The following is a 20,780-nucleotide window of genomic DNA, read 5'->3' on the forward strand; positions in this document are numbered from 1 at the left end:
GCAATTGCACCTTGTGAATTATAAAACTCACATTGCAATAAGCAGATAGTCATAATGTTGTGCTTTTACTTTTTTGACATAGGACCCAGTTATCCAGAGTGTTGTTGATCTCTGGAGATTTCTATTGGTAGAGTTTAGTGGTGCTAGGCTAATGCTAGGCTAGCGCACGTCTATGGTAACTAGTAGCCTGCATTAAAAACCTCTTCAAAATCATCAGGTAGTCCTCCAAACGTTGCCATATCTGATTTGTAGAAAGCTCCTTTGTGAATTCCACGTGTAGTAATGCCGGCCGCAGGTAAACAAACTACTGTAGATCCGGTTACCGAGCAGATCACTCCGCCGCTGCGTAGCTTACAACCAGGAAGCTGATGCTGCTCAAATATAAGTTATTCTAAATGCAAAATTATTATATTTCAAAAATGATTCAGTCAATCAAACATTTATATCGGTAGTTTGGTGTTATAAGTGATTTGCCTCAGGTGCACTGTGCTTGGATCAGAGTGTTTTTAATGCAGGCTACTAGTTACCAGACATGCACTAGCCTAGCACTAGCCTAGCACCACTGAACTCTTCAAATATAAGGACTGCATGAATTAAGAAAAATGCATATCTCCAGAAATCAACAACACTCTGAATAACTAGGAAATGAGGCCTCATGTCAAAAATACTGAAAGGGATATCCCTTTAAAGGGGCTAGATGCAAGTTAGCCATTTTATACTCACTACTGCCACCTCAGGGCATATGTGTAACTCCAACTTCTATATTAAGCTTGTGCATGATAGCAGTTCGGACCCGAAGTAAGTGCAGGATTTAAGAGGCAGTTGTGGTGAACAGGTCTGGGCTCATTCTACACATTAGGACATTGTTGGAACATGTAGGGGGAGGAAAATACTTCATTTTAACATTTTTAAACTTCGTATAGTCCCTTTAAAATCCAAACTCTGACTAAGCAACTTTTTATTTACAGTAACCATTATCTAACCAGATTCAGAGGCTCTTTTTGGCGGAGAGCCCTGGCTCCACAGGCAGCCCTACTGTACATGTTTTTAGTGGAAGAGCAAACTCTAAAAACCTGCGGAGACACATTTGAGGAAATGCAAACCCCACACAGAAAAGCCTCTCCTGGGAATCGAACCGAGGAACTTCTTGGTGTGAGACAAGAGCTGCTGCATCAGGTTTGCTTTATATTGTGCCTCAGGAGTTCCACTTTAAACCACATACTAAAAATGTGTACATAAAAGGTTTTGTCAGGGAAAAGAATTATTTCGACTCTCTCCCTTCCCATCTTGAATCATACATTTTATGAATACATTGTAGCATTTATTTGGTGTACAGATGTTTTGACTAAAAGCTGTCCATTATTGTGATCCGCTCCAGCTGTCCTGCACAGCTTTGGCGACACTAAGTAGCTGAATTGCTTTCTCCTTAATTTAATTGTCACCATGAGGGACCATCCGTGTTGAGGGAATAGTTACATCACTTTGGAAATTGATGACGGACCACGGGCAAACGGGGCCACAATTTAAAACTGCAGAACGGAGCGAGATGCGGAAATCTGGGGACATTAAAAATCAATTCAATCGGTGGGAGCCATGATCTTGCGGGAAAGAGAAGACAGTGAAAGTAATAAATATACTTTAAACAATCAATACAGCAGGGTTGGAAAGTAGAGATTAAAATTGTGAGGAGTGGAGAAGGGTTTAAGGCAGGGAGGAGAGATGCAATGCACAGACCGCAGGGAGAAGTTTGTGATTAAGGCCCAGCAGCGGTGACCCCACGACGCGATCAGTAATTATTCAGACAGAGTTTAACACCGGGCCACACTCAGAGGAGGACCAGGGTGGGAAAAACACTTACTGAGAGGCTAGATTGTACATACATTTGAACTGAGCAGAGGTGGGCAAGCCTGGTTTTGTCTGTGTAATCACAGTATTGTGGTTTCAGAATAGGGGAACACTTTGAAAACCCTTTATCGTGCCGTAATAAACTCAACATCACAGTCTTCTCCACAATGCAAACATTGTCTTATTAGGTGGCAATTTCTGAGGCAGTCTGCGCCACAGTAGGACTCAAATTTAAGTTTAGGGATATAACATAACATTCAAACATTCAGTGTGTTAAAGGGACTATAAGGTGTTTAAAAATGTATAAATTAAGTATTTTCCTCCTCCTACATGTTTCAGCAATGTCCTAATGTATAGAATGAGCCCAGACCTATTCACCACAAATCCTGCACTGTCACTCAAAAAGGTGTTAATTCGAGTCCGAAGTAGCCTGGGCCAAACCATACCCTCGAACTCATTTCGTACAGAGGGTCTGGATCTTCACAATTGAGCTCCCTTATCAGGTGGAAGAGGTGAACTCCATTGAAACGATAGGATCTGATTTTCGCTAGTGTTTGGTTGTGACGTATGTAATGTGTGCGTGAAGCAGCTAACTCTTGGGGGCATTCCTTGCGTATTCCAAGGCTTCAATTACAATTTCTGGATATCTGGGAGCCGAGCCAGAACAGATTGACTAGATTCCTTTACTTTTGTATCCGCCGCCATTGCTACAACCGATGCAACGTGGTCACTGAGATCAGACCCCAGACGTACATGTAGGGAAATGATAATTGACCGGAGTTTAGGGATGGTTAAGGCCAGGCTAGGTCCGGAGTACCGCCATGCACGAGCTTAATATAGAACCTGCAGGTACACCTAAGACCATGAGGTGGCAGTACTGAGTATAAAAATGACCAACTTGCATCTAGTCCCTTTAAAAACAAAAAAATCAGTTGTAAAAAAGGGACACCCTGGAAGCAGTCCTTAGCTCCATAGCATTTCAGAGATACAAACTGGCTCTGAACCAAAATAGACCTCTGCTTAATACGTACACCCAGTTGAATTTTTTATGCATTGGCTACAGTCTGCGGCTCACCACACCTTACATATTTCAATGTAAGACAATGAGAAAGGTTTAGACACACATAAGATAAGATAAGATAAGATGGTACTTTATTGATCTCACAGATGGAGAAATTGCATTAGATGAGAGAGCATCCGGCAGCAGCACCCATTCAGTGCGCACCACTCTTTTTTTTTCTTTGGTGAAAGATCGTTGTGTCGCAAGTTCACGAGTTGTTAACATTGCCCATTGATGGCAGTTACTGTGAAAGCTCATTGCAGCCAATCATGGCACACTATGCCATTACCAACTTAGTAACTGTCATTGCAACCCAGGAACTGTGAGCAATCTATAAAGACAACACCAACCTGGTTTTTCGTTAGAAACAATCAAGGTGAAAGTTGTCATTGCCGTTGTTTACCTGTCCAATACCCTCCTGATACTGCCGACTAGATTGCTTGCTATCACTTTGGGGCTAGATGTGCCATACTGAGCCATGAACTACGCCCATTAATTGTTCTGCAACCATCTAACGCTCACCCTACAATTTGTGACAACAGTATGGATCTAAAAGGTGCGGTGTGGTTACATAACCCGACAGTGTCACATGTTAGAATGCGAGCAGGTGTTAAGAGCTGAAATCATGACAGCGCTGCAGAGCTCTGGCACTTTCTATTGAAAAATGTCTGCCATTCCCGGGGCTTTGGAAGTAAATCTTTGGCCCCGAGAATAAAGTGAAAATAACAGGCGATCTGTGGTGGCTGTGTGTGCACAGACAGACAGCGTGTAAACAGCCTGACTCATCCCCAGTACCCCACTCAACACCTCCATTCATACTGTGGATCAACTCTCTCCTTATGAAGCTCTATTTGGAATGAAAAACAAGCTCTGAAACTGTGAAAGCGGACTTTACAGATGATTTTTTAACATAAGAAGCTGTGTTTCCTCCATGTATTATCTATACTCCTTCAACTAAAACATGCTCAATATATTAAAGGTACTCCGGACAATCATCTTGACATAAATTTGCGGAAGGAATCCCACAACCAAATACCGACTGATTAGATTAATGAAGTTTTCCTTTACCAAGTGTAACCCGTCCGCTGGTGGTGCTAGATTCTAAAAACCCTTTCTTTCTTAAAGGAATAGGCCACCGTTTTTACATACTAAGACATGTTCTTACCTAGCCTTAGACGTGTTAATATATCCCCGTCTGGTCTTTGTCCGTGCGCACTGTCACGCAAACGGAGCACATACGCAGCCTCTCCCACATGTCATATAGCTCCGAAAAAGCTCACGATAGAAGCTACCTAGCTCTTCCACGTGTTCCCTATTTAAATAAAGTTACGTGAAGTGTTTTCATGCGAAGTATATTTACACAGAAATGTAACATGTCGATTTTATAAGCAGATAAAAAGGGGAACTATATTGTGAGGCGTAATGATACGAGGAGTAAAACGTCTGCGCAGTAACTCCTAAAGACTTCCCCCGCTCACTTCCGTCAATAGCCTTTAGGAGTTACTGCGCAGACGTTTTACTCCTCGTATCATTACGCCTCACAATATAGTCCCCCTTTTTATTTGCTTATAAAATCGACATGTTACATTTCTGTGTAAATATACTTCGCATGAAAACACTTCACGTAACTTTATTTAAATAGGGAACACGTGGAAGAGCTAGGTAGCTTCTATCGTGAGCTTTTTCGGAGCTATATGACATGTGGGAGAGGCTGCGTATGTGCTCCGTTTGCCTGGCAGAGCGCACGGACAAAGACCAGACGGGGATATATTAACACGACTAAGGTTAGGTAAGAACATATCTTCGTATATAAAAACGGTGGCCTATTCCTTTAATGCTCGTTCTCTGGCCTCTTGCACTTGACACGTGACAGCAGGCAAATGCTACTATTTATTGTAAATATTTTTCAAATTGATCAAAGCGATCCCTTATAGTTTCTCTTTAGGTCACCGTGTGTGAGACACCGCAAACCACGGCTGCCCTCTAACTTGACATGCGAATCAAATTGAGGACGTGTGAACTTTGGAACCTATTTTAATTGTGCAATACATTTGACTTACTTATAAAAACAGAAACAAACAAACAAACAAACAACAACAAGCTTAACCTTTTCAGAAATAAATTATATTAAAAAAAAATCATGTTTTGTCCTCCTTATTTTCAACCAATGTATCTTTGTCCTTGTTATTTTCATGGTAAAAGCACAGGGTAAAAACAGCAAAGTAAAAAAAAGCCAAGATTAAGAATTTGAGCTCCCCATTGCTGCCCCTAACCCACCACTGTAAACCTATATCTAAAATAAAATGCAAAGAGCTGTGAGCAGCAATGGTGGTGTCTCGTGATATGGAAAATCCACTTTACCCGTTCAACCATGCATCAACATTGAAACCCACTTTGACTCCTGGCGCCAACCAGAGGGATGCAGTATTCATGCCTTCTGTTCCTGTGAGCGTGCATAAAGCCAGCCTATACTTAGAACCTAAATGCGTGATTTGAAATATGTGAATCTTCTCAGATACGTTTTGCCCCCCGTTGTCATTACCCAAGGAGCGTTTGCCTTTCTGTGACAAAAGTATCTCAGTCGCCCTCTCAAAAACGCTCGGTGCCGTTAGCTCGCTATTACTCCACGATTAGGACGGAACACTCAAGGAAAGATTGAGGATTTTTAGATTCGGGGAGCACTTTCTGTGGCAGCAGTTATTGCCTTCTCTATTTCATTTCAGCTCGCCAGACACAACAATTGTTTCATTCTAGTGGTTAGGCTTAAGGAGGATTCCCAATGGTCTACCTTTTATTTCTGTTGGTTGGTTATTTTCTCAGAAATACATAACCACTGTGTGCCCTCTTGATTGTTTGCAAATGTTGGGGGTTGAGTCCTCTTTGGCATCATTAACATAACAGCCTTGAGTCAGTGCATAGTTTACCGAAAGGTGACAAATTTGCATGTATGACAATATTATCAAAGTTTTAACTAAATATATAACTAAATATTTCAACACAGCATGTTCCAAAAAATCTGAACAAAAAACCAGGCCTAGCCAATTTGGCGCCCTAGGCAAGGATGAACTTTGGCGCCCCCCAAAATTATTTCTACGTGTTTCTTGACTCTAATAGCATGCTATAGTCATTTTTTTTTTTTTTTTTTTCATAATCTTTTTGGACACTTGTCATTATATTATGATTATCTATTCATAAAAATAAAAAAAAGCATGTGCATCATGAAACACGCACAGCACTTATAGTGGAGGAGAAATGTCTACTTTTGAAGTAAATGTACGAACTTTCATCATGATGTTATGCGGCTCTCCGGATGCGTAGAAGGACGAGGGCGGGCTCGTTGGAGGGATTAGAATCTCTGGTTCGAAAATCGGTGATGTTGTAAATGGTGGGTAAATAAGTATGGGGTTCAAAAATTAAAGCGCAATTTGGCGTCCTCTCCAGCAGATGGTGGACTAGGTGGCTGCCTGGGTCGCCTATGCCTAGGGCCGAATAACGTTCATTGATTAATTGAATTGAGTAAAAAAAAAAACGCTGTGTGGATAGTTTGCGTACCCCCTAAGGAAAATATATAGGATAATAATAATATTCCCAAAGCTCATCACAGACCTTAACATGGCAAAAATGTAACAGAACTATTGCATATTCACAATGTGTTAACACAGCAAGTCTCAGTCAGACGACAGACCTCACTGATTTTGCAAAATATTGTGCCTTCTTATGATACGAGTATTGTGCTACCTAACATTGAAATAATGATAATTTGGCAATTTATTGTGCAGGTCTACACATATAAGAAGAGTAAAGAAGTAAATAAAAAGTAAATGAATAAGAAAATAAAAGTTTCCACTCTAAAATACTATTTTTTTTTAAACATGTATGATGCACTTGAAGCCACAAAACAAATAAAACAAATGTCTGTGCAGCACAGCCACGCCAGAGGCATTCGGAAATGGCGATGGTTGTGTTAATATAAAATGCAGGACTTCTCTGGGAAGTGCGCTCACTGCAGAAGAGTGAATGGTAAAAGACTTGGGCAAAGGTTAGGAAAAGGTTGCATTGTGCCTTTAATATTTCATTTATTTGTGTTCTTTCTAAGGACAGCCTGTCTGCCTCTGTCTTAGGCTTGTATAGCTGTAATCATGTGGATACATCAGATATAAAAGTGTTTTTATTTAGCGCTGTACAAGAGAATAGGTAAATAGAAACCATATAAAATTGTACATGTATAGAATTAAATTGACACTAGTGAAAACCCATCAACCAAAAGCTGTCTTAAATAAACATGATCCTTTTTAAAAGAGACAACAGAGTCAGACTAAAATGACAGGTCCCCTCGGGTCTTATAATGAGTCTTGGGGACTGCAGGTTCTGGCCAGAGGACTTGCCTGGTGAAAGGCCTGATGGTAAAATGAAATGTAAATCTGTCACAATATTGTATGTGAAAGAGCATTTATTAAAAGAAACACTGATGTCAAATGACACAGTGCTTCAGGGCATCATAAAATTATGATATAAGGCTGTCCTATTACATGAGCGATTGTCACAATTCTGCTTTGTTTCTGGAGAAAGAGCTTGAGGCAGAAAAAAATATTTAGTAGAGTTACATGGAAGATTTGATGGAAAAGGGAAACTTTTTAATCGGGATGTTAGGTTTTACTTTCGCCCCGTGGCTCAAAATGACAATATTTGTGTGAAATATGTAAAATCAAGAGACAAACATAGGAACGAGTCTGGTGCACATGTTTTCCATGACTGTTTTCCAAGCTCAACAATTGCAACATGGGGGTCACTTGTGGAAAGGTTGGTTTTGGTTTAGTAAAGTGACAGCAGTGCCCAGCAAAGGATTACTATTCTTACGTTAGAGTACAAAGAAGAGAGAAAATTACAATATTGGCAGGCTTTCATATCCACTGGTGCACAGCCAGGTATTAAAAATTGAAAAACAGAGTCCGCTACTGTCTGGCCTTTTAAGTTTGTGGTTCATGGATTAAAAACATGCACAAAGTGGCAAACGGTTCCCCAGCAACAAAGCACCAAAATGCTGGTAGCTCAGTTCATGTTGTGAACTGTGGTGTGACAGTTAAGCATAATAGGACACACAAAACTCCAGCTGCATCTTTTTTATGGCCACATTTCTCCTCTCTCTCTGCCACACGAAAAAATCCTCGTGCCAAGGACAGTCAGGATTTGAGTAAAACCTAAGCTGACACGATTTGTGATGGAATTAAATGTAAAATAAATAAATAATAGTAGGTCCGCAGTTGGTTTTATACAGCCTAGTTCAATTTTCTGCAATCTTTTGACCAAAAGGGTTGATTCATCTTAAGAATATTAAAATCTAATCTGTAGAGAGCCGCAATCAGTTTGTGTTTACTGTCAATGTGAGGAGTGAACCAGGACCACATAGACCAATAATCACTAAACAGCCAAAGGGCCACAAGAGAAGGGCTTTAAAACCTGATATTTTGTGTGTAGATTAATGCAAAAAAAATAAAAATAAATCATCCATGGAAAAAGGCTGTAACGCAACAAAATGTGGAAGTAAAGTGAATGGGTGTGAGTACTTTCCGGATGCACTGTGTATAGAAAGGGGCACAAATGTCTTCAAATGTAGAGGGCCACTTAATATAGCTTTGAATAGCTTGGAAGCTCTTATTTGCAGAGCCACAATAGAGTGATTCATAATGCTTCAGATCCACGGACATATTTCAGTCTGTGCAGGAAGGATGACTGGATAAAATAAGAATAGTAAGCATCCAGTTTCGATGCAAGTAATGAAGAGGCATCTAAATACGTTCCCCGTCACTACCTAGAACATAACCTGACTCATCCTATACAAAGGTTAATTCATACTCGAGGGGATGTGACTCAGAATGTGATTTATTTGCACTGATTGGGCTATAGCTGGCCGCAAAGAGCAGAATTTTCAGAATAGCCTTGTGCTCTGTGGAGGTGATGTTATTGTCCTGTTAACCAAACAACTGCACACCAAGATAATATGCAGCGGTGGTCAGTAACAATACATAGTGTGCATTTGGCTTCAAAAGCTGACTCGTCCCCAGAGGAAACAATATGCATGACAGACCCTGAGGATCCATCTGCACTTTCTTAAGCCACGATCTTGGCCAGAATTACCAGGCTGGCGGACTCTGTTTTGCCCAAGCAGATCCAGCGAGAACATAGCTCCATGCAAAAAGAACGCTTTCTGCTCTCTTCCGAGACACATCACAACTCATCTACAATGCCACCAAGTAATGCAAGTATAAATAAATATATTGGCATTGCGTGGAAATATAGTTTTATTTTTATTAGAGTGGGGGTGTCCAAACTCTATTTCATTGAGGGCTGCATATTTAAGTGTACCATATGGTGTGAGGGGCCAGAGATCGGTGGTTAATGCAGTGAAGATTTCAAGCGAGTGCGTTTTAACCCTTGTCCTATACCTTTATCTAGGCTAGGAACCTTAAAACAAGCTAATTCCAACAATACACAGTGGGAAGCTATTGTTTACTGTCAGTGATCCCACCGAAAGGCTCGCTTCTACATTTAACACAACTCACTGTTAATACCTCTATCATCATTTTAAGACATCCACAGGCAATACAGACCACCTAACAAATTGAAACTGCCCTAAATGTTCGGCTTTCAATCGTGCCAAATACTCCAGTCACATCATAAAAAAATTAAGCTAAAATCTGAGTACAGATAACATGAAACGAGTCCAAGTGTTTTGTGTCTGTGCATGTGGAGCAGATATTTATTTTCTCACCTGCTGTGCTCAGCTGCTTTCTTCGTGTTTAATCTGCCTACTGTGGCATGTGTGTTTACCACATTGATTGATCATATTTGGCATGATATTTTGCAAAAAGTTAAAACAATTACAATGAAGTGGTTAATGCACTTCAAAAGACAAATATTTAATTGTCTTTTAACCAGTAAAGTCTCACTGACATTTCAGAATCTCATATTCAAGAGAGTCTTGGATCCTTTTGAACATGTTTTTTCAACACCCGGCACTGAATCAAGCTCAACATAAGTTATCATCCAACATAACATCAAAACTTTCTGTAACTTCTGTCTTTGTACCCTTAATAAAACAGGAAGGGCTGCACTTTCCTTTCACCATATGCTCGCGGACGCCATTCGTCAATGTGCGAATAGCGCTTTTCACATGACACATATTGCATTGGAACGACATATGCATCTCACTGGCTTTAAAAACCCATCTTCTCCTGCATGTGACGTCAAAAAACATTATTCCAGACAAAATTTCATGTAGCAAAATGGGAGCACCTTAACGAGCCGTTTCACCGTGTGAGTGCTCCTCCACCACATGAAGACAAACACAGCGCACGCGATCTGTCACCACACTGCCGCTGGCCACTCCTGATTGCCTCTTTCTTGCGCGTGCCTTTATCATCTTGAAAGAATAGCCAGAGTCATCAGTTTGATGTCAATAATAATTACGTTCGGGTTTCTTCCACTTTGAGCGGTGCCAGTGTCAGGAACAAGTGATGGCTATCTAAACACTACATCGTGTCTTCTGCCTGCTGGGCTTTAAAAAGACAAATTACTTCAGCTTTTAAAAGTAGCCGGTTTTATCCAAAGTCACAAACAATGGCATGCATTTGTTGTTAAAACTCCAAATTCTGCACATTTCTCACCTCCTGTGCTCCGTGTGGTACATGGCCGATAACTCATTTGCACCAACTGTAAGCCAAATCAGATTACTTCTAATGTACTTCTACTGCAGTTTACCTTGGATTACATGAGGATATATTTAATGTCTTTTATTTAACCAGTAAAGTCTCACTGACATTTCAGAATCTCATATTCAAGAGAGTCTTGGCGGGATCCTTTTGAACATGTTTTTTCAACACCCGGCACGGAATCAAGCTCAACATTAGTTATCAGCCAACATAATATCAAAACTTTCTGTAACTTCTGTCTTTGTACCCTTAACAAAATACTGGGGTCTGCGTGATAGGTAAAAAAGGTCACCCCCAGTGTGAGTGTCGCTGTCGTTAAAATCAGTAGTCTCACAGTGGCTGACATTTAGATATGAACAACTAAGAACAGATAAGAACAACAAGGCTAGTCTTTGTGTCTAGATTTGGCCCTCTCTGAGTCTTCACATCTTGCAGTTGTGTGAGAGGAAATGAAAGACAGATTATGGAGATGTCAACTTGACTTTAAAGTTATTGCAATAATAAAGAAATCTACTCCAAAGGGTAGATGTTCACGGGAAAAGCATGCAAAGGTACAAATTGTCTCTATGCAGCTATATCTCTATAGCTACAGTGGTATGCATATGGAGTCTACCTGTGTGTAATCTAATGTCAGTTCAAATACAGCTGCTCTGTGATGGTCTCAGAGGTCTGTTAAGAGACTATTGTGGAGCAGAAGTCCAAGACCACACCAGACAGGTCCAGGATAAAGTTATTGAGAAGTATAAAGCTTTGAATATCTCTCAAAGTACAGTTAAATACACCATCCAGGAATGGAAAGAGTACGGCATAAGAAGTCCCATTTTTTGTTTGCCAGTGTGGCTTCTGGCAAACAGCAAACGGGACTTCAATTAAATATATTCATGTTTATGGTCCATAGTAAGGCAAAATGTGTTAAAGGGGGGCCCATACTTATGCATTCCGCTGTATATCTCAGTCTATAACTGTCGTCAACTAGGTCTAAACTTGGACTCAACAACTCAGGTAGTTCTAAATGAGAGCTTCAACATCAATGAGGCAAGAAAAGGTGAAGGAAAATATATTGGAATTTAGAGCCTACACCTCCAGAATAAGATCGCGCACTATACCAGTGGTTCATGCGCAAGTTATTTACCAAAAGTGTGTTGTTTATTGAAATAGCGTTGATGATATTGTCCGTGTGGGCCTAAGTATCTCCTCTGCTGAAGCATAAAGGACACCGCAGTGCCCCCCCGTCGGATTAGGCCATCACTGTCAGCTCGGCCGTCCTGACAGACCTATTAGCACCACTCATACTGATGGAGGCCACAGCGCACGAGACAGCGTGTAAAACCCCATACCCGCATCTCAGATCTCTAGAGGGAGGAGAGCTTCGACAGGGAAATGTAAAAAGTGCGTTGCAACAAAAGAGTAAAAGATGCCATTATCGGGTAATTACAAACCACTGGAGAAATGAAAAGGAGACTAAATTGTCTGGAGACTGTTGAGCAGTAGATATGTTTATAGTCGGAGTGGCCCAGATGCTTTTGTGATGTAAATTTTGAATGGCATGCAATTGTGTACTTTCATTTATTTATTTTCTGAGTGAAAACTGTCAATTAGGTAACAAGGTTCACAAATATGAATGAGGAATATAGGTCCTGCAAAATAAGAACTAAAATGTACTGCCATAAAGTTTTGAAGCCATTCTCAAAATCTTATTCATCTACAAGTTTGCCAGTTATAGGGAGAGAATAGCGAGGTAGCATTTTGCCCCACTGACATGTTTTAGTAGTTCATAACGTGACTACAACTGGCCAATACTGCCCTTGAGTGAAACACTTCACCATAACTGCGTGAATAGTGCATGATAAGTGGTGATCAAAGGGATAGTTACGGAGCTTTGAAAAGCTTATCAAGCTTGTAAAGCACTGTACAAATGTCCAATTGAATAGTTTGACTCGTTGCTAAAAACAATAATAAATAATAAATTATAAATAAAACATTATTTTTGTGCAATATTATGTTGATAGCAATGATTGCACCCAACAAGGTCCAGAAGACATACAACTTTTATAATTAGTTCTTGCAAAGACAGACCCCATTTATTTGAGTATTTTATCGTCTTTGAACTTTACAATAGTTCTAAATGCAAAGGCTCATGCTCCCAGCCACCACGTCCTCAGGGAGCTTTAAAGTTTCTAATGCCTGTAATAGATTTTCAAATTATTCTGATATCAGCTGCCTGTGTCTGCCACTAAAGACTTTCATTCAGAAACTTTCTAATAGATGCCACTAATTACTTGGGATTAGCAATTAACATTTAGCAGGAAGCAACTTTTGCCATAGAAGCAATTTGATGGGAGCTATCAAACATAAGTCTTATTATTATTTGATGGTGGGAGCGAGTGCACGATGGGCTGTAGTGTGGTCGGGCTTTGGTGATTGTGTTGAGCATTAACTGAACTCAGGGAGTCACTAATGGTTTTTTAATCAGCTATTTGCCCTCTGAAATCTACTTAATTAGCCAAGCAAAATAAACACAAGTAAAGTGTGTTTTTACTTTAATGTCTTTGTTGTATTTTTTTATGTCTAAAAGCCCAGATGCTGCGAAAATGTTTACCAACTCACTCCTACAATACAGTGTATTGTACGCTTCGTTTGCAACAATAACTGCTTTGCACCTGTTTTACAAAACTCAAGAGAACTGTCATTGTTAGCCTGAGTCAAACGATTAACCTGTTCATGAAAATGTTCAAGACAATAATGACTATCATTGTTTATGGTGTTCTTTTGGGGTCACACAACATGGAAAGTGCTTTGTGACCAAGTCTGTGAAAGGTGCTATACAAATAAAGTCCTAATATTTTATGGTACAGTATGCATAATGGTATGATGGATGTACCCATGGGGATGGAAAGCTCTCGATTTGCCGATCAATCTATGTTCCTACCCTCACCTATGGTCATGAGATTTGGGTAATGACCGAAAGGACAAGATTGTGGATTCAAGCGGCCGAAATGAGTTTTCTTCGCAGGGTGGCTGGGCACACCCTTTGAGATCGGGTGAGGAGCGCAGGTACCCGGGAAGAGCTCGGAGTAGAGTTGCTGCTCCTTCACGTCAAAAGGAGCCAGCTGAGGTGGCTCGGGCATCTGTTTCAGATGCCTCCTGGCCGCCTCCCTCGGGAAGTGTTCCAGGCATGTCTTATTGGGACGAGGCCTTGTGGAAGACCCAGGACACGCTGGTGGGACAGTATGTCTCCGAGCTGGCCAGGTGTCGCCTCAGGGTCCAGGAGTGCGTGGATCGGGATGTCTGGGCATCTCTGCCTCCGCGACATAGCCCCAGATAAAGCAGAAGAATGGATGGATGGACGGACGGATGGACGGATGGACGGACGGACAGACAGACAGGACCAATGACGTACAAAAAGTTATGAAATAAGCTGCACCATGCAAGTGCATGTTTGTGTGTCTGTCCTAAGCATGGGTATATTGTATGAAAATCAAAACCTTTACTAAGACAACCGTCCACTTTTTCAAGATGATTGGCTGAGGACAGAGCATGAAACAAATATCACAATTTGGTCTAAATGGACTTGGGCATTTATGCCAAAAGGCTAACATTCTGAATTAACTGTTGCTTATAGAGTCAGATCAATATTATTTGATAGCCTTACAGGTGAAAAGAAAGAAGAGAATGCCCAAGTTAAGTCTTGCTTAAAGACACATAAAAGCTTTCCCAAAACACTGTCATCATCTCCATTTTGGTGACTTCACACGTGAGTCCTGTATGTGTGAGTGTGTGAGAGAGCATGAGTGCGCACACAGCAGGGGAGCCGGGGACTGGCCAGTGGAAGTTTGAGTTCCTCCTCGCCGCTCTCCCTGCTGACAGCTGATGTTTATGTGCATGTCCCATCTGGGCCCAGGACTGAAACATCTGCTGGAACTGCCAGTTTGAGAGCATTCTTCCACACAGTGACGCAAAGCGAGGGGCCACTGCTGTCCACCTCGAAAACCATCCATGAGAAACAAAGAACTTCATCTCACCAGAAAGCCTGGGGTTTTTACATGATATTCAAGAGAGCTTCTTTCCTCCTTTTTTAAAGATATCTCACAGGATAGATATAACTCCATGACCTTTCAAAGATTTTAGTTTTGAAATGACAACAGTATTCAATCTTAATCTGCAGATTTAAATCATATTTTTTTCCCCCAACATCATATAAAGTTAAACATTTGAAGGAAACCATGGTTCTAATTGGATTTCATTTAGAACTTGACTTGGTAAGGCAGTTGTAGCATGTTTTATTTACATGATCCATCCATCCATCCATCCATCCATCCATCCATCCATCCATCCATCCATCCATCCATCCATCCATCCATCCATCCATCCATCCATCCATCCATCCATCCATCCATCCATCCATCCATCCATCCATCCATCCATCCATCCATCCATCCATCCATCCATCCATCCATCCATCCATCCATCCATCCATCCATCCATCCCCTTATGGCTCCTCCTGCAGGTGGTGGGCCCATAGAAGGAAGGCCTCTTGGTTCTAACCGGGCCTGTTGGTCTCTCATAAAGGGCTTCTGAACCGCTCTTTGTCTGACCCGTCACCTAGGACCTGTTTGCCCTGGGAGACCCTACCAAGGGCACAAAGCCCCCGACAACAGAGCCCCCAGGATCATTCGAGCGCTCAAACCCCTCCACCACGTTAAGGTGGGGGTTCCAGGAGGGGTTATTTACATGATACATATTTCAAAGATTAACATGCATCCTGCTGTAAGCATTTGTCCTTTTAATCAGAATGCTTCCAGGCAAATTAGCTAAAGGCAGTGTGAGTTTTCTAGCTGGCTTCTTAAAAAAAATCAGAATAATGATCTTTTGAATGGCTTTTCAAATTAACAGATCCCACAGATTTGGTTCCCATTTAAGAGCCATAAAACACTTTTCTGGACTGACAACACATTTCACAACTCAACAATGTCACTCGTTTAGCTTTGTTTGTTGTGCTGTGACATCATCTGTATATTCTCTGATCGCGTTTTGAATGAAATACAAAATTACGATGTGGAGTTTGTTGCGTGGGTGGATAAATATAGCAGGATCATGGGATTTGACACTAACGAAAATTAGTTCAACGTAAAAGGTTATTCCTTTAGGCACATACTGGCTCACATCCGAGAATCATGCGTCCATTTCTTCAAGTCTATTGACAAAGCAATGCCTTACAGAGAGAAAACTCCCTCCTACTCTCTCCTATGTGTTGACCGGAGCACGCTAATTATCCTCATTGCGGTTTCATGACTTTCTAATCACAACCATGAACGATTGGATACCTCTAAAAAGAAGAACATTTCTCGCCCGCAGCGTTGTTTCTTAATTTTGCTGGCTTTGATTATGATCTCAGAAAATTATCACACAACCTTATTACCACACTATCTGCCCACAAAGACAAACATGCATATCCAATTAAAAAGCGATTTCCTGACCACCCATGCAGCAGTGCTGTGAATAACCTCTCCGGACGAAAAAAAGCTAATTCTAATACAGCCTTCAATGATGGATATCCGGCTTTATTTTTCTCTCCCTTTAATATTTTAAAGGTATTGTTTCAGAGATGTGTAACCAAAAATAATAATATTGTTTCTCAATAAGCTACGACAAAGATTTAACTTTGGATATTTTTGAACAATCTGACTTGGATTTTGGATTGGATGTCTCACTGTTTAGCATATATTTTCATTTTGTGGGTTAGAAGAATTTCTTTGCCCTTACTGCTTAAAATATACCCTTAAATTCTGTGTTACAGAGCTCGCAAGTTACCTCTGTGCTTGTGCATTTTGGTGGTTTTCGGGGCAAAGGAATAAAGTTGGTCTTAACTAGACTTTGCTGCCGCTCACCTCCTTCCCCTGTCTCCAAGCCCCTTGTCCTGGAGGCTTTTCTCCTGGAGTGAGATGTTTAGCTGTGACTCTGAGGCCTTCATCCATAATGTATTTACTGTGTTTTAGGGGGATCTCTGCAGGATGATATAAATATCTCCTTTTACTTCCCAGCAGGACAGACGGAGGCAAGCTGCATCGTTATAGTGAGGCAGAGCTTATTCATTATTTGATTCATAGACCCCAAGCAGAACGAAGTGAAGATAGCTCACGTGATCAACAGACGCTGATCCAGTCAATAATGCATATGTAGAGGAAGGTCTCTTGACACTTCATTGAGATACAGCGTGTCCTTCAATGTGTATGCACAAGGCATTTCAATGAGGATATAGGACTTGAACACATGCTAACTAGTATAGTTTATTTAATGGCGCTTGGAGATGCGGTATATGCGACGGGTGGAATTGTGAACAGGATACAATGAAGAGGGTGAGATGGCTGAGAGTTCTGCTGCTTCGATGAAAGTGGGGCATGGGGAGTTTTGTCACAATATGTTGATAGACCACTTGTGCTCACTCTTTCCCATTTACGTTAATGACAGGATTTGAAAGAGAATACCCAGTCTCCTCCAACAGAGCATGTTCCACAAAAGGACAAAAAGGCCGGAACAAGCCTCCACTGTGCTCCAGAGCCTGTCAATCAAAGCTGGAAGCTAAAACTTTTTAGATTGTATTTCGAAACCCTGCGTGGTTTCCCACCTCAAAGTTATAACAGGGGGAATGTTTAGAAAATGTCTTTGAAACCAGGCTTTAAAGTTGTTTTTCGCATGTGTTAAGTCCCCATTAGTTTTCATCAAGTGGTGGTATTGCAGTAATGTCAGCCCCCCCTGCCATGATGGTAACGAAACTGCTATCCTCGCCCATTGCATGATGAAATGCGGAGATGAAACAGAGAAGAGAGAAGAGCATTTATATAAATAGCTTGACTGGTTTAATAGAAAAGGTAGAAGATTGTGATTGGAAGGAACTAGGAAGAAAGAGAAGCCATGCTGGTTAAAATTGTGCTTCAGTATATAAAAAGTAGCCCTTGCTCAACTGACATTGGAATAATTTCAAAAGCATCACGGACAACTGCAGATATGTCCATCATCCAACTTTTCTGACGTGAATGAGCTTTTGCCCTCAGTGTCCTCTGCTCAGGGCCGCGCCTCAGCAGGGGCGGTTAGGTTAGCATACAAAAGCAGCGTGAGCCAAGGCCTGACATGTGTGAATGGTGGTCAATTGAGGCAGAATGGCGTCAAGCTGCAGCCATCCCCCGCTGCGCTTTGATGCACTGCTCCGTTAGTTTGACACTGTGGAAGACACCTGCCCACTGTTCAGTGAAACACACAAACACAAGGGGAAACCAAAGGGGAGAAACTTGTTAAAAGAGGCTCTAAAAAGGCGGTGCTCGGATACGTTCATAACTCAAGTGCAGTGCCTCTGTGACTAGAGGAATTCCACACTTTTAATTTTCCATTATGTGGCGTAATCCGTTGGTAAAACACCCCAGAGAGGATGTACATGAACACAGCGGCACTTATGACGGATGTGGAGTGGTGCCAGGCAGCACTGAATCAGTTATGCACACGGCACGTACAAATAATTCATCGCTGGGCTCTGAAAGCAGGAGGGGTGTAACGTAGCAGAGTTCCATAGGCTGCTGTGTGCATCCAGGTATTGCTTTTGTTTTAATCTATATGATACCGATACTTCTGGGATCAGTTTTGTCCATATCGATCACGGCCATTTCAACCCAGGACCATCTGATCATGGGACGACACGCTCTATCTAGGGCTGTCATGATAATTACTATATATCTACTTATCGTTCAATACAAAACAGATAAACGATACATTTTTGGGCTTGATATTTATTGTCTGTACAATACATTTATTAACTTTCTCCCCCTTTTTTTTCTTTGTAAATCTGAAGCAAATTCAGTTACATTATATTTCATGTTTATTGCAGCTTGTGTGGCATTTTAGGATATGAGGATGCACTTTTAGAACAAAGCAAAGGTCTACTGTCAGTTTTATGCTTGAGAGTTGACAGTAGTAGTCAATAATATCGTTATCGCGATACTTTCCTGCCTCAATATATCAAACATCAAATTTGTTATCGTGACAGGCCGAGCTCTACCAACTGCGCCACTGTCACATTTCAATCAATATATATGGTTATTATATACATTCTTAAAATGTAAATTAAATGATGATCTTTAACTGGTGAATGTGAAATTAAATACATGGACAAAGTTCAAAATTAATACTTTCATGAGAAACAGAACCTAAACTAGAATGATGTGATGGCTCAGTTAAATTCTCTGCCTCTGTGGAGCGTTTTGTCAAAGAACGATGAAGTACATTGTCCTTTCTTTTTACATATGCAAATTAGCATTGACACTTTTCACCGGGTATCGAGACTTTTTAGCTGGTATAAAAATAGTAGCCATTTGGCATCGATGGAATCATTCCACCCACCCGTAGTCGACACTCATTTTGCTTCTCTTGCTATTCAGTGACATGATCTGTATACCCCGTACGGCGGTAACAGTGATCCTAACTTTTCATAACTGATGGATGTGAACCTACATTCCTTTACTTATTATATAATCACAGGTAAATCCACAAGCTCAATTATTGCAGCAATTTCTATACAATCTTAAAACAAAGTCGATGAATATTAATGAAACTTTGGTGCCTATAGAAAGCTGCGATGTCATTGAGACGCAGCACCACTGCATGTCTATTTCTGACCTAGCGTTAAGTCTAAAACTGTCAAATGTTAACCGCAGAGAAAAAAGAAAACAATGGGAGTAATGAACGGTGCGTGTTTTACATAACCACGGGGAAAAGCTGACACAAAAGAGGCCTGGTGGGAGACGCTCTCATAAAGGACTGTGTGACAGAGACAAGCAGGCACCTCAGCAGACACAATAACAAATCTTTAGTGATTACCTTCCTATTTTGACTTTCATCCCGCATTAAAATGGCTGTTTAGCTTTTCTCACATGTATTATTTCTGTTTGCAGGGCGCAGCTGGGGAGCCCGCTGGATCTTGAACAACCAAGAGGCCAAGAGCGGTTCTGAAGACGGAGAGAAAAGAGGGCTGCTCCTGTGCTTTGTTCTTGCCGATGCATTTTGAAAAAGGCTCTCTGTGGATTCCCTGTTCTATTTAGTTAGCGCATGTAGCCACGACTCTCAGGTGCGCAACAAAGACCTTAGAAGAAAGGCGCAGGATCAAGCGTGGGAGCCATACTGCATAATTAGTATTACTGAGTTTGTGTCAAAGCGAGACCATGAGAGGAGACTTCTGAGACAGAAAAACACCAAGGCAAACCTTCAGGACATTTGTATGCGTGAGTCGCTGTGTGTAGTTTGATTTTCAAAGAACTTTGGCTTGCTTTGGGCCCCGTTTTGCTTCTCAGTATGACTTTGCAAACGGGCTTTGAGCGAGCTTGGACCAACCACCACAGAAATGTCTACTTCTTACTACTGGCTTGCTGTTTTTCACTTACATTTGGAGCCAAACCAAAAATGCCGGGCCATACTCACCTAAACTCAGTCCGAATAGATGGGGACATATCACTGGGTGGGCTCTTTCCTGTGCACGCCCGAGGGAACGACGGTAAAGCTTGTGGGGAGCTCAAAAAGGAGAAAGGCATCCACAGACTCGAGGCTATGCTGTTCGCCTTGGACCGTATCAATAATGACAACGAGCTGCTTCCGAACATCACTCTGGGAGCGCGCATCCTGGACACGTGCTCGCGGGACACGCACGCACTGGAGCAGTCGCTGACGTTCGTGCAGGCATTGATTGAGAAAGACTCCACAGATGTCAAGTGTCTCAGCGGCGGACCGCCAATCATCACCAAACCGGAGAGAGTGGTGGGGGTGATCGGGGCGTCGGCAAGCTCCGTATCAATCATGGTGGCCAACATCCTGCGTCTCTTCAAGGTCAGTTAGAATGACTTCTCGTTTCACTTCCTTCGCGATAACTTTTAATCACTGCTAAAAGAAGAAGAAAAGAAAGGCAATACAACTAACTGCAGCAACTACAGCTGACATCCTTTCAAGGCTTGTGGTCATTATCGTATATGCAGCTAGCCACATAGTTATTGAACGTAATGAAAAGTATACATGTTATTGAATTATTTTGACGATGGATATCATACATAAACAGTAAGTCACCCTTTATACCAGGGGTGGGCAAGTTTGCTCTTTGAATTGACAATATTTCTCACATTTCTACAGTACCT

General features: G+C 41.4%; 1 protein-coding gene across 2 annotated transcripts in view; it reads left to right on the forward strand.

Moving 5' to 3' along the window:
* Nucleotides 1-20,780, forward strand: part of LOC306963930 (metabotropic glutamate receptor 4-like) — a 169,988-nt gene that overhangs the window by 51,140 nt on the left and 98,068 nt on the right. For both annotated transcript variants that reach the window (XM_079557701.1, XM_079557700.1), the window contains exon 2: nucleotides 19,554-20,478. In XM_079557701.1, the coding sequence (XP_079413827.1) occupies nucleotides 19,951-20,478 (528 nt within the window). In that variant the 5' untranslated portion in view covers nucleotides 19,554-19,950. The remainder of the gene's footprint in view (nucleotides 1-19,553; nucleotides 20,479-20,780) is intronic.

This window comes from Gobius niger, assembly GCF_951799975.1.
Source record: "Gobius niger genome assembly, chromosome: 6".
In the NCBI taxonomy this organism is placed as follows: domain Eukaryota; kingdom Metazoa; phylum Chordata; class Actinopteri; order Gobiiformes; family Gobiidae; genus Gobius; species Gobius niger.